Genomic DNA, 14074 nt, shown 5'->3' on the forward strand with positions numbered 1-14074 from the left:
ATGTGTGGATTCAAGCAGCAAACACAGCAAATAAATCAAAATTGCTCCGACGAATGTACAGTATAGACTGCTAGAGAGCATTCGGTAAATATGCACAAAAAAGCAAACTAACTATTGTTTAGATTAGACAAAATATAACAATATACGGTTAAGGCTACGTAATTTCAGTGTGTCAACTGTTACAATGCATGTTTTGAGTTCATCACTTTGTTGTACAATAATAAAATGTTTAAACAGATTCCATTAAGAATAGTATTCCAGCTATTAAAAAATCAAACACTTTTTTATCATAATAAACCAGAGCATGGGTGATTGGTCGTATACTTTTGCAGGGATTATAGTAGGCTAACCTATTTGAAACCGTCATCACCTGCAGACCACTATATAGAGCTTTAATTAATAATTACCAGGGCAAAAGTCTGGTAAAAGTTGAGCAACTTTTCTTCTCAAGTCAGACACATGGCGGGATCGTTCCTTCTCCCTTTCAAGGTTTCGGTGATGGTGCAAAAACATATTAAAGCCAATTTTCAATAGGCGTAGCTTGTTATGTTGCACTGCCATGTCCTCCCTTTTAAAGCCCTCCAATTGCTGGCTAGTAGTAAAGTCTTTCCAGTGCTTCAAGTATTTTTGTTTCATCACAAAAAAACACCGGATGTCTGCTTTTTTCTCCTGTATAGAGATAATTTCCCTATAAGAAAGCCACTGGTGGAAAGATCTTTTGAGAGTTAGTTTATAGTTATAAAGATCAGCAATTCCTTCTTTTCTGGTTCTACTCTTTTTATAATTAGAATGCCAGGTTTGAAAACCGTTTTGGACAGCATTCCGCTGCTGGAAAGCCAATGCATCTGATGCTTGCTTATGGATTTGCACAATAAATAGTTTCCAAGGTTCAAGGCCTTTCCTTCGTAAAGTTGTCCTTATAAAGTGTGCATCAGCTTTCTTGCGCATATTTTGCATATGAAGTTGAAACTGCTTTCTCTCCAGCTCCTCCTGTTCTTTTTTCTGCTTTGCCCTCCTCATTTCAGCAGCTTTGTGGCGCTTTTCCGCTTTCTCATGTTCGATCCTGGACTCTTCTTCTTTTGCTTCCTGCTCTAATTTGACCCTCTCCTTTTCCTGGCGAAGCCTTTGCATCTCCTGCCGTCTGGTTGTTCTTTCAAGAGCACGTTTTTCCATTTCAGTGAGAATTTTCGGCTTTTGGTCAAGCATTTTTTTAATTGGTATTACTTTGGGACTTCGCACTGAAACTATTTCATTCTTCTGTTTCTCAGTCCTAGCATTTCTGTCAGCTGTATTTAACTCAACAACTTGTAATGGGTGGTTGTATTGATGATCCATTGGAGAAACCATGGTTTTACTAACTTTCTCTACTACTGTGATATTAGGCTGTTTGTTATCTTTTTTGTGCAAATTGGCTTGCAGATTCAACATACTTTTTTTTGAAAGTTTTCTGACATCTGCCTTTGTTAACTGCCAAGCAGGTTTGCTTTGTGGCTTGGTTTTAACGACTTTTCTTGAAAATTCATGTGGTGTTTCTTCAATAACACTACTGATTTCAGAATCATCATCCTCAAAATTTTCAACAATGAGGTCATCTTCTAAAGGTTGTTTTTTTTCTGCAACAGCACCAAGTAAGGCCTGCATTTTTAATTTAGTTGACTCTCTTTCTTTCCATAAATCTTTGCAGTAGTTGCTTGTCTTGACAAATTCAATCCATGCATGCAAACACTTTTTCATGATTACTTTGTTGTACTTGAGTACAGCCAAATGGCCTTGAAGTTTGGTCTGCTTCATATTGGTCTCATGGATTTTCGTTGAGCGTTTGGACACCTGCAGCATGGAAAACTTCCGCCATCCATTCCAGGCATTCATTACTAAATTCCAATCAGCCAGTGCCTTTGCTTTTCCCATTTGAGCATTTCTGTTCAAAACCACCTTAAACCAACCAGAAAAGCATTTTTGCAGAAGCTGTTGTCGCTTTCTTTTAATAAGTTTTCGCACAAATACGTCAATTTTCATGTTAGTTTCATTTGTTAAAACAGTCTTTCTGTTGTGACAACTAATTTCAGGTTTCAGCTCAGAATCTTCCATCGGAGGTGTAACATGTTTTGGTTTTGTTATTAAAACAAGCTTTTTCTGATCATGTACTGTTTTCCTAATTTTAGCCATTTCCTGTAAGATTGCCTCTTCCTCCATTTTGTGCCTCAACTGCTTCTCCTTTTCTTCCTGTCGCATAATGTCCTCTGCAACTTTTTGTAATTCTGCTTTTTGTAGCTTGGTGTTATGACGCTTTGCTGCTTCTTCTGCTCTTTTGCGGCGTGCTTCTTTTACCTGTTGGTGGCGCATTTCCATTGTTAATATCGGGCGACTGAATGTTGGTTTCAAAACCTTCTTCTTTTCTTTCAAGAGATCTTTACCTTCAAAGGAGAGGCAGTCATACAAATGTTGCATGACCACCTCACTTTCATTTGAATCTGTCAGATTATTGGTAGATATAGAGCTGGTCCCTCTAGCAAATTCTTCACAATCAGATACAGGTTGCTCTGTCACATCTGCTAAGATGTCGTTACAGTCTAAATCATATCCAGTTAATTCAGAGCACTCTTTTTTAGCCATCCAGGATGAAACAATATCTTCTGCTTCTTGACATGCTTCTGTATATATTGGCATTGTCGAATAATAATCTTTTAATAAGTCCATTTTGAAAATAACTGTAGAACAACAGTTTGTTAAATTATCTATATAAAACAAAATTGATTTAAAGTTGCCATTAATTGTAACTTTTTGCAGGTGCAGTGAAGTTATACTGTATTACTTACGGCCACTGTGGAAAGTATGGCAAGTGCACCCGCAAGTTTTTTTCAACCTTTTAAAAGTGCACCCCGAAAAATATCTAAACTGCACCCCAATTATGTACAAAATTTGTGCGGCATACATTTACAGTGCAATGTATGCAATACACAATGCATTGGAAAATCATAAAGTGCACCCGAGGTGCACTTTTTTGACCTTTGTTGCACCCGGTCACCCGGATTTTTTCGGCCGTGCACCCGCGAGATCTCTGCCATACTTTCCAGACTTGGTATACGGGCCCGCGGGCTGTAGGTTGCCGGCCCCTGCTTTAAAGCAATTAACTTTGATATATTTTGATAAAATGATGTCTATATCGCGTAGATAAATTCAACATAGATATTTTATACAAAGTTTCCCCTTTCACAAGCAATTTAGTTAAAGCTGAAGCATTTTGGAGCGCAATGTTCTAGCCGTGTTTTTATGTATTAAATCACATTTATCAATGTTTTACAGGAGTAAAATTCAAATGGTGAGTGGGTAACATATTGGTGCGAATATAAGGCACATAATTCAACATTCCCCTTCTTTTAACCATAAAACTTATTTAAAACCACCCTCAACAAGATAAAAGCAAGAGCATAATTGCGTTCAAAATTACACAAGACTAGTCGACTGGTAACAACAAAAGTAAACATTAGGAATAACGTGGTAACCGTACCTATCCCATCCGATACATAAACTATATTTGTTTTGATGACAACCACTATTAAAATGCACTATAAAAGCGATATATTTAAAAGAGGTCTTATCAGTAATGTAATTACTATTAAAACGACAATTTGTGGGTCAAAAAAGATTTATATTATACAAGAAAAAATGGAAACAATGGTTGTTATGACAACACGTTACAATCCAATAAGTAAGCGAGCTTGGTATAGCTTGTCCTGTTTTGTATAGTAGACAGCGTATTTCCTCGCCCAGATACCAAAAATAAGGTTGTTTTGGTGTTTTAATTTCATCACAAGACAACGCAGCAAGATGGGGGAACATCGACTAGGTATTTTTCGCGACTCCATGTACGAAAATCCCCTTTTAATGAAGGTTTGTTTATTTTGCATTTATTTGTACTTTGTAGAAACTGTCTAAGCATGTTTATTTTACTTTGTCGTCACAACTAACCCAATGGTCTGTGAATACTAGACTCAAGTGATACTGAACATCGATAAATTCTTATCAAACGATTTTCATACCTAAAACAAATTACAAACTTTGGCGCTGGTCTGGAATCCGGCGCTCTTTCACTTATGTACGTGAAAATTAATAAAAAAAAAACATTCTTCAAATGCCGCATACCACAACGCATATTGTTTGGGTTAGGGTTAGCGTTTGGTTGAGGGTGGGTCAAGTTATTATTAATAATAAACATAACATTACTTGACCCAACCTCACCCAAACGCTAACCCGCACACTAACCCAAGTAATGCTCGTTGTGGTAGGATTCTAGACCAGCTCTCAAACTTTTAATAAGTCTACATTTCCAGTATTAAAATGAGGGTGTAGTACAAGACTAAATTACATTTAAAAATAAAAATTCTTGGAAATCCATTTGGTGAGGCTTTTAAAAATGTCCATTTTTCTTAAATACCGTATAGGTTTAATGAAAATAGCTATTTCTATGCAACTACCGCTCTACATAAAAAAATGCATGGTTTGGTATTAAATGTAGTATCAGACTTATTTGGAAAGTATGACATACCTTTATTTGGGGTGATGGTATGCAACAGATGTCACAATTCAACCTTGCAAATGTAACATACTGTAAATCGGTGTGCATATATGAGTTTTTTTGGTGCAGTTGTGGTCTGTTGATAAAATCACAGGTGCACTTGTTACACTTTCTATAGTGGATAACAAGGATTTTCATTTTAAAATTGTTTGATTGTAGTAAATAATCTGTAGTGGTTATGTCTTATTATCAAACAAACTCATTTTATTCTAGTCTGAACTTGGAATGCCGCTGAAAAGATGTTTTACATTGCCAAATGATGGCTTTATTTATGGCCGCCCTAATGTCACACTAGACGGTGGGGCTGCAGAAGCCATGATCACCAAAGAACCCATCCCCATTCATAGAAGAAGAGAAAAGCCACTACAAAGAGATTTTGTTGCCCTCAATAAGGGAGCTGTTTCATCTGGACTGGTTTCAGCAAAAGTAAGTAGGAGTTTGTTTGCAGTATTATTGGAAATTTACTTCCTAATAAAGTAATAATTTTATTTTATTACAAAGTTTTTGTAAATATTAACCTTTTATTAATTATATTACATTTTCTTTGCACAAAAAGTAGACATTTTATTCATAGGTTTTGTTAGGCCTTGTTTTATCACAAAACATGTATATATTTCATAAACACTGATGTTATTTAATACAGTTTTGTTTGATGAGACTTTGTCACTGATTCCTATTATTAAAGGGCGTTGTGTTTACTCTCAAACAGACCTTTATGAGAATAGATGTGTTCTATTGAAATCAAAGATTCACAATGGGATCAGTAAACACATTTTTTGTCTGTACCTATTAAGGAAATTTAATATATATATATATACAAAATATATTAATTTTAGATTTAATTTAGCCTTTATTTGCTTGTTCAGTAGGTAGAATAAAGTTATATATATATATATTTCAATAACCCCCTTTACAAATATACATACATATATAGTTCCTGTAGATTGGTTTTAAATAAAGAACTCTTTGAGTGAGATTGCAATGCAGTATACAGTGTTGGCTTTTCTAGTTTTAAGAACGTTCTTATTAAAAAAAGTCTCTATTTTTAAAGGAACAAGCTCAGTACAGAGCAACAAATGATGTAAGAAGAAGGGTGACCGAGGAAGACAAGAAAAAGATTTTAACCAAGAGAATTCCTCCGGACATGACCTTTGGTATCAGCACACGACCTTCAACCCCTGTGTTTGACCTTCTCGAACACAAGTATCAGGACAGGTGGCTGGCCACTAGGAGGGAGGCAGAGTTAGCACGAAGAGCGAGGACCGTGCAGCAGGTCTGATGTTGTTTTATTTTTGGCCGAACTTTTTAATGTTTCAAATTGCTTTGAGTTTAATGTCAATACCAAAAAACATTTTATTGGCCGAGCATTTAAAAAATTAGCGAGTTGGATTTTCAAACTTGCGCGTGGCTAGTTAAAACCAAAATCCCTGCCATTTTTATTTTTCAGAAAAAAATTGACGGTAGGATATACGAGACTCGGGCATCCCTGCTGAGAAAATACCAGCCCACCGTTGAGAACCCACCGCTGTGGCAAATGCCCAGGTTTAGCAGGGTAAGTAATAAGTATATCAGGGCGGTGTGACCATGGCGTCATTTTTAACAAAATAAGCGTACTGTGTGGTGTAACGTTTTTACGTAACTTTGTGACGTCACGTTATGACATAACTTTGTGACGTCATTCTTTGTTTTTCATGGCCCCTTAAACAAAAGTCCTGAATCCGCGCCTGATACCTAGCGACGAAAATCGTTTCATCCTTACTAGCGGTAACTTTTTTCACCAAACAGTAGATATTATTATGTGTTTTTTAAATTTCTGGGAACCAGTATTTAATAAAATGCCAAATATCGGACCTCCATAGATAATTAATTATACCTTATTAGAACATCAGATTATAAAAATAATAAATAAATCGAAAATTCTATCCTATTTTGGTTCATGATATCTCAAAGTTGGCCTTGCCGAAAAAATTGAAATAGCGACGATTTCAGTCGAAAATATACATAGTGGTTGCCTTTGTGCTGTAACAGGGTGCCGCTCATCTGGAGACTTTCCGCACCCCCGAGAAGCGCCTGCGTGCCTTCCAGCATCACCAGACCGACGCCACTTCTCGCACCGGGGTCTTTGGGCACGGCATTTACGAAGCGGCCCGCAGCTAAGCGCCGTCGCCACAACAGCACCACACCGATTGTACTTATAGTCACTTTTGTTTCGTTTCTACTCGTGTTGTCCTCCGCCCCCGTTACTGTATTTCCGATGTTCGCGATTGTTGGTGCACTTGGCAATTTGGCAATTCGTGTTGCTGATCCCATTCAAAAGCCGAAAGCTATATTGCATTTCGCTGTTACGGAATAGAACGTGTTTGATATCGTTCTTTTGTTTGTCGGCTTAACAAATTTTCCACCCAAGTGCCAAATGTCGCGGATTTTCGTCAAATATTAAACTGCATTCTGTTTATTTGTGTATTATTATCACCATGTTTGGAAATGTTTTTTTAGTGGGGGATACGGAAACTCGGCCTTGGACATAATCACAGACAATCATAAAGATCACTTATTTAAAACGGGTGTTTTTACTTTGTAGGTAACATAAACGCGAAATCAATTACCAGCGTATTGACAATTTTCAGAATATTTTCACTTTTAAGGACTTTCGGTCAACTTTATTTCATAAAATATTTAACGTCCCAGTTTAGCTCACATGCATTTTTGTAAGTTAATTGCTAAACAATTTAGGTAAAACATCCACGCTCTCCCAATTTTTAGTATTAAAACACAACATAGTTTTTAAAAGGATAAATAGCTCACTTCAAAGTATGTTTTTCAGAAGATGACAAAAAACAAGTCATTGTAAGTTTAACTTTTTTGTCCCAGTCAAGTCATTAGTAAAACAACTTAAGTCCAAGTATTTTAAAAAAATAACAAGTCAAGCCACGGCCCAGTTATCAGTGGACCATGTCAAGCCATGTTGTTAAAAGACAATTATAGTAGAGAAACTTTAAACTATTAGTGTAAAAAACGTTTTGTCCATCTGGCTGTTTATAGGCAGCATACAACACTGCAGGTTTTTTTTTAAGGTTTGGTTTGGGTGACCGCTAATTAGTTTTAAGAGACCGCAAGTGTTTCATTTAAATACCAAAAACTTGCAAGTCCAATATTTGGGAAACCGCTGGAGAAATTTAACAAAACACCTTGAACAAAAAACACTGCAGGCATATAGTGTTGTTAAAGCAAGTCCAGTGAATTTAAAACTCTGCCAGACACTCTTTACCCGCTTTGCCGTACCACCAGTCGTTGATGGATTTTATTTGCATGGATTGACTCAAATTGATATGACTGTTACAATTGCGCCATCTTCCACGTAAATTTCTGTACAAACTTCAACACAGCGCTCAAGCTCCCATGTACATTCCATAGGGCGGCACATCCTTAGGTTTCATTCTTCTCCACGAAAAATACTCAGCGTAGGCGGTTTCGTTTTTCTCAAGATAGTGCAAATAGCCTACTCAACTAAGTCTGTGGTGGAATTAAAAAGCTCCACGTGAATGTAGGAATGAGGTGGAGCCACAGCCGCATAATCCTCCCTGGTAGCACCAAACACAACGGGAATTGCACCTAATGTCAAACTGTTGTAAAAAAAATTCTCAGTGATGTAGTCTGGACCAGTGGTTCTCAACCGCCGGTCCACGGACCGGTGCCGGTCCGAGTCAACTTCCCTGCCGGCCCATCAAATATATTACAATTTTATATCTCAATTGACGCAAGATGTCGAAGGATTGTCCATTAAATAAAAACTTCGCTATTCAGTAATTTGCAGCATTGTGACGTAACATAGAGTTAATGGTCTACTTTGGACTTTTATGGACGGCACAATATTGCAAGTGTTGTACACAACTGTTTAAAAATAGACTACAAATCTCGTTTAAGTCTCAAACTTTTACACCACTTGTTCGTCAAAAACTTCGATAGAACCATGTATTAAAAATAAAGCTGCAAATTGCTCCATTCTTTGCTTTTAAGTTGCATTCTTTTGTCGTAATTACATTTTGGGATGATTTTGAATTTTGAAGATCCACCGGTCCGCAAAATTTATTTTGAAATTTTACCGGTCCGTAAGCTGAAAAGATTGTGAACCACTGGTCTGGCCAATGAAACGAAATTTCAAAAGCCAAGTAAAAACGGTACTTTTAAACTGTGCGAATAAATTGATTTTTATCCGGAACCTCTTTTGTTGTTCCAAAACAACGTCCAAACCTATCCACGGCCAGTCCATCGATTACAAGTGTCTCTGCCAGCGCCAATCGTTTCTTTGCGTTCGAACCGGATTTGCAGTTGCTTACAAACCAGACGGCAGTCTTCTTTTTTAATTCCAAGAGCTTTGTAACGTTGCTGGTGACTCCACTTGCTCCTGATTGTAGCATTTCGATAGCAATGGAAAAACTGAACTGTTTTTTTGATATAGCGTAAAACGTCAAATCTCGTCTGTAAAAATAGTGCACGTTCACAGTCAACCTGGTCAAAGTTTAGACTCTTTAGAGGAAGTAAACTTCAGGTCGTTGTTATAAAAATAAAACGGTATAAACTCATAAAATTGGTAAACATATCTCAACTAAAAAAGAACAAAAACCCTACGTATAACCAGCTAATTGTTTTACGTGCAAAAATTGAGATAAATCACATAATTTTTTGTATTTTATTTAAAAATATATTTAATAAAAACACTTAGGCCTATATTTAACCCAACTTATTTGACACAAGGACTTAAGTCAAGTCAAATCATTTAAAAACCGTGACTTAAAAGCACCTAAGATATTGCAACACTGTAAAATGAAGGCTGAATAAATTACTTCAAAGACACAAAATTCTTTAAGTTAAAATTAGAAGCCAACGGAAACAGATTTGACGCCCCAATACCTTTATTACAGAATACTATTTTAGGCATGGATTTGGGCTGAGAAAAAAACTCAAACCTGGCCAAAGACACTACAGGACAAGTCTACAACGCAAAAACAGATTGTTGGTAAAGTAAGTTGAATTTTTGTAAAAAGTAAAAAATCCAGGATTGTAAAAACTATATCCTTCACAAGGCAAGAATAGGTCAACTGAACCTATAGCCAAGAAAAATATTTTTTATTTAAAAATTTAATGATTAGCAATTGGTAATTTATTTTTACTATTTTGCATTGATCTTGCTTTTGCAAAGCTTATGTACGCTTTTTGCTGTTATTGTCAGTGAATTTTGCCTCAATCTCCTGAACTTTTGGTATGAGTAATTGTATTATTTTATTTAAGCTGTAAATATATCACTGCGTTCTTGTTATTTCCGACAGTAAACTTTTGTTTTCGTTAATGACTTTTCGTTTGTTATCTTATATTTATTGTCAATTAGTTTTGTGTTGGGTATATGTTTTTTGTTTTTTCTAATGAACATTTGTACAAACAGGGTGCAGTGGACTCGATGTACCTTACGGTCTTTCACTGCATCCTGGAATAAACAACTGTCATTTTCTGACCACTAAGTAGTTATAAGAGACCGCAAGTGTTTCATTTAAATACTAAAAAGTGGCAAGTCCTAAATTTAGGAAACCGCTAAATTTAGGAAAAATAGAAAATGAACTTCCTCATATCAAACGAAGTCGAAAGGGAAAGAGCTACGATCATTGCTGTTATTGTGATTGTGAAATCAACTTAGAGGCTAAAAAGAACAATTATAGCCCACAATGTTACGACAAAACACAAAAATCTTGCTATTTAAAGCATTACAGAAAATCTTTTCAATAAACAATTTATTACAGCATCGTACTTATTTTTTGGTCTGAGCAGATGGCAACCCTGGCTATAGGCCTATAACGCTAAGTGGCAGTTATATTCCTCCTGTTTGTTTGATATGCTTGGGTGTATCCAAACTGATGGAGCAGTGAGCACATTAGCAACAGTGAACAATGCTCCTGACCCTATTTAGCGAAACACGCGCCTCCCTTTCCGAATATTATTATGTTTTGGACCACAAAGCTCATGTGCTTAAACTTTTACTTTCAATGTATCATATACGAGCAGTATTTTCATACGCTTAGTGAAAATGAACGCTTAAAAATAAACCTGTAAGATTATGCGAATTAAGTGTGTTTTTTTAGCCAAATATTAGTTTAGCATTGCAATCATGGAAACCAACATCTGTAGCACATAAAGTAGTTTGTTATGTCACAATTATGAACTGTATTAAGCTAATTTGTGGACGAATAATTGTGGAAAATCAAAGTCAAACATTAGGGCAAATATATAAGTCCAAAATGTGGATTTGGCCTCTAATATGTTTGAAACCTAATTTTTTTTAGTTTTAGGTTAATTCGTTATAAAATTTACCTTTCTGCTTTATAACCACTGTTTTACAAAATGCATACAACGACCAAGTGCTCTGGGTCCCGAAGCAATTACTGCGGTTACTTTTTAGTAGTCTTGTGCGTTTTACAATATAAAAACCGAAGTAAAAATGGGACAACTGGCCATAAAAGGACCAGTGGCGGACTAGGATTTTTGTTTGGTGGGGAGCATTATGTTTTTTAGTGATGATGTCGCAAAGTTGCGTCAGTACGCCAAGTCAAAAAACAACTAATCGTTCAATAACTGCGATTCTCGGGCGAACTAGCGTTGCGTTTGGACTGAAAAGATTTTCTTAAACCGGAAAAAGAACAGTTTGAAAGGTCGAGAGAATTTTTTTACGTTTATAAAGTAAAATACGGTAAAAAACATAGTTTGGGGGAAATGGCCACTATAGCTACTGCTTCCGATCCTGGTTTAGCACTTAGAAACGACCAATTTGACACACTGTTTAGTAACTTAGTGTCGTGTCACATTCAGGACATTGATATAGTTTAATCGCCTTCAAAAGGAGTTTTATGGGATCACGCTCGTTAAAACTTAGCTTAATATTAATATTTTTGCGCTTCGGTCAAAAGTATCCCATCTTTAAAATATGCACGAAATACCGTCTGTTTTCTTATCTCTGAAAACACACCGTTTTGTCAACCTAGTTTAGGTAATGCCATTTTGTGTGTTTCTTCCGATTTGTATTCTCTTTGCAATATGGCAGCTTTACCGCAATTAACACATCGGTAACTTAACGCCTTAAAAAGCAAAAAAAGCACTGTAAGTTTTTTTTGTGCAAATTTTTACTTATTTTAATCTCGACGGTTGGGTAGGCAATTATATTAAAAAAACATTAGCAAATATGTAGTCTCCTGTTTTACACGGAGAATAATTTGCATAAATTCCACCTTAAATAGGAAACACATTTTTCGGCCTTACTCTCACGCAATTAAATTTTTGCTTATCAGTAACATAAATAAAAAAAAAAAATTTCGGCGTTAGTAAATAAATTTTTCAAGGAAAGCTCAAAAATAAAACACGCACGTTATGAGTTAACTTACCTTCTCGCTTGTTTGCGCCAACATTTTCAAAAACCTGAACCTTAACCGAACTCGAACCTGTCAAAAAAGCCTTTCACTCCAGCTTGACGTCACAAGTTGTATTTCACAGAGTCAAGTTATGCCACACTCGAAATTTTATAAAAAATAAATATTTATTTACACTTTTTTTTAAATGTTGATTTTTTTCATTTTCAAATAATATTATTTACTTTTTTTATATGTTTCAGATATCTTTTGAACTGATTGTTTATAACAGCCTACGCCATAAAACCTAAATTAAATTTGAGTTACAACAATTTTAGGTTTAACTTAACTCTTATTGTATCCAAATCGGAACTTTATAAAACGATTTTGAGAACAAATTTAATCGAACCGGAGTTGAACCAGAACTTTTGAATTGCTCCGAACTGATACCGAAACTGAACCGAATTTTGACAAAATCCTTGAACCCAGACCGAACCTGACCCAACAAAAATCACCCGCGTCATTTTTCTTCGGCCTTTTGATAGTTGTTTGTCTTTTATATATGCCAGAAATATCAACTCAAGATTTTGCATAAACAACAATTAAAATAACTCATTTGTGTTCCACCGTACGTCAGTAAAACATCGAAAACAAATGACTGACGACGCCATGACACTAATAACCTGAAGATTTAGTTCTGTTGACTGGTATTAATTAAAATCCATTGCACCACGCCACCCAGTCAAAGCAATGGTGTTTCCTTTTTAGGCAGGGAAACCCTTGGTTGGGTACAGAACAACCCAACTAGGTAAAAGCCGCTTCATATTTAGGCCTACACTAGGTACCTGGGGTTTCTTGCGACAGCAGCCATCACCTCCTCAAAAATCTTTCGTTTGTTCTTCTGTCGGCGCCACATAAATCATCCAAATATCCGGGGATGAATTGCTCCAATGCGCCATTTACCTTTTACAGATACCGTATAGCCGCCCACCACAAACTTTTGATGTCATTAGTGTGCACCCCGGAGGGTGATACAAATTAGACCGAATGGTTGACGGTCTCATGGCGATAACCGGTTGCTAAAAAAATGGTAACTTACGTGTTAAATTATTGTAGGCTTACCACTCATCAGACCAAATTGCAGTTCCAGGCATGATGTTGGCCTGAATAATCGGCAGTAATGTCGTAGCATTCCGACGTGGTACGATTTGAAGGAGGCATTCCCTTAAGGCACCATCAGTGTTACAATTTATAGTGGAACAATACAAAAAATCAAAACCTTATACTGAATGTGGCCTTTTTAGTCAAATTGCACCTTAAGAGAGCGCGCTGGGGAAAAGGCCTCTTGCAGTAGCAACTCAACTTTTCTTTTACTTAATAAAGGGGGGTCACACCCTTGACTGAGAACGAACCTGAAGAAGCGTTCTCCGAACTTGTAAACAGTCACTTGCGTGTTATATTACTAGAGTTCAAGCGCTATTTTCCAAAGGCTACAAACCCTAGAACTGCAAATGAATGGACCCGTAATCGATTTATTTTCGAAACAAGTGAATCGACCCTAATTGCGCATTGCGGGTTTCATTAAGTTAGTTGTAATTAATTTCCTTTACTGAACATTTGCCTTTGATGACCAGTCCGTAATAAAATCTTAGTTTTTGACCGGTCCGCAGTGCTAAAAAGGTTGCCGACCCCTGAGTCCTAGAGCTGTACCTATTACTTTTTAATGAATTTATTGTTTAAAGTAGAATCACTGCGATAGATCGCAAACCATGGCTGAAATTCATTTTTTCTTTGGTATCGGACGAGTTCTGATACTATCAGTTGGCATCGAAAATCGGCTCCGGTCCGATATGTACATACCTAATTGCCGGTACAGCTACATTAGGCCTAAAACAGTTGTAAAATGAAGGCTTGCTGGCTGAATTGTTCTTCAATTAGCTACGCATTTTGAAAACTGGTTTGGTCGCGCATGGCGGCCAGAAAAACACACCCAACGTTATCTGTTTTCTGTTCATTGCATCGTCGCAGGTGATTCGCTATCAGGGAGACTAAAAATACAGAATATTGACACATGCTAAACTAGGCAATAACGCCCTAGGCAGGGGTTCTT

At 36.5% G+C, this 14074-nt stretch overlaps 3 protein-coding genes across 3 annotated transcripts in view; 2 read left to right on the forward strand and 1 right to left on the reverse strand.

Moving 5' to 3' along the window:
• The window catches only part of LOC146133259 (acireductone dioxygenase-like), a 137701-nt gene that overhangs the window by 100490 nt on the left and 23137 nt on the right, over nt 1-14074 (forward strand). The gene's annotated exons all lie outside the window — the stretch shown is intronic.
• On the reverse strand, nt 73-2722 carry LOC146133269 (uncharacterized). The gene has a single exon (XM_083396963.1). The coding sequence runs from the start codon at nt 2695-2697 to the stop codon at nt 397-399; it is 2301 nt and encodes a 766-aa protein (XP_083253089.1). The 5' UTR covers nt 2698-2722; the 3' UTR covers nt 73-396.
• LOC146133270 (cilia- and flagella-associated protein 77-like) lies at nt 3743-7031 on the forward strand. Its single transcript, XM_083397104.1, has 5 exons — nt 3743-3891; nt 4790-5002; nt 5628-5849; nt 6024-6128; nt 6605-7031. The coding sequence occupies exons 1-5, from the start codon at nt 3829-3831 to the stop codon at nt 6731-6733; spliced, it is 732 nt and encodes a 243-aa protein (XP_083253230.1). The 5' UTR covers nt 3743-3828; the 3' UTR covers nt 6734-7031.

Source organism: Ascidiella aspersa, chromosome 9 (genome assembly GCF_963924565.1).
Source record: "Ascidiella aspersa chromosome 9, kaAscAspe10.2, whole genome shotgun sequence".
NCBI classification, from domain to species: domain Eukaryota; kingdom Metazoa; phylum Chordata; class Ascidiacea; order Phlebobranchia; family Ascidiidae; genus Ascidiella; species Ascidiella aspersa.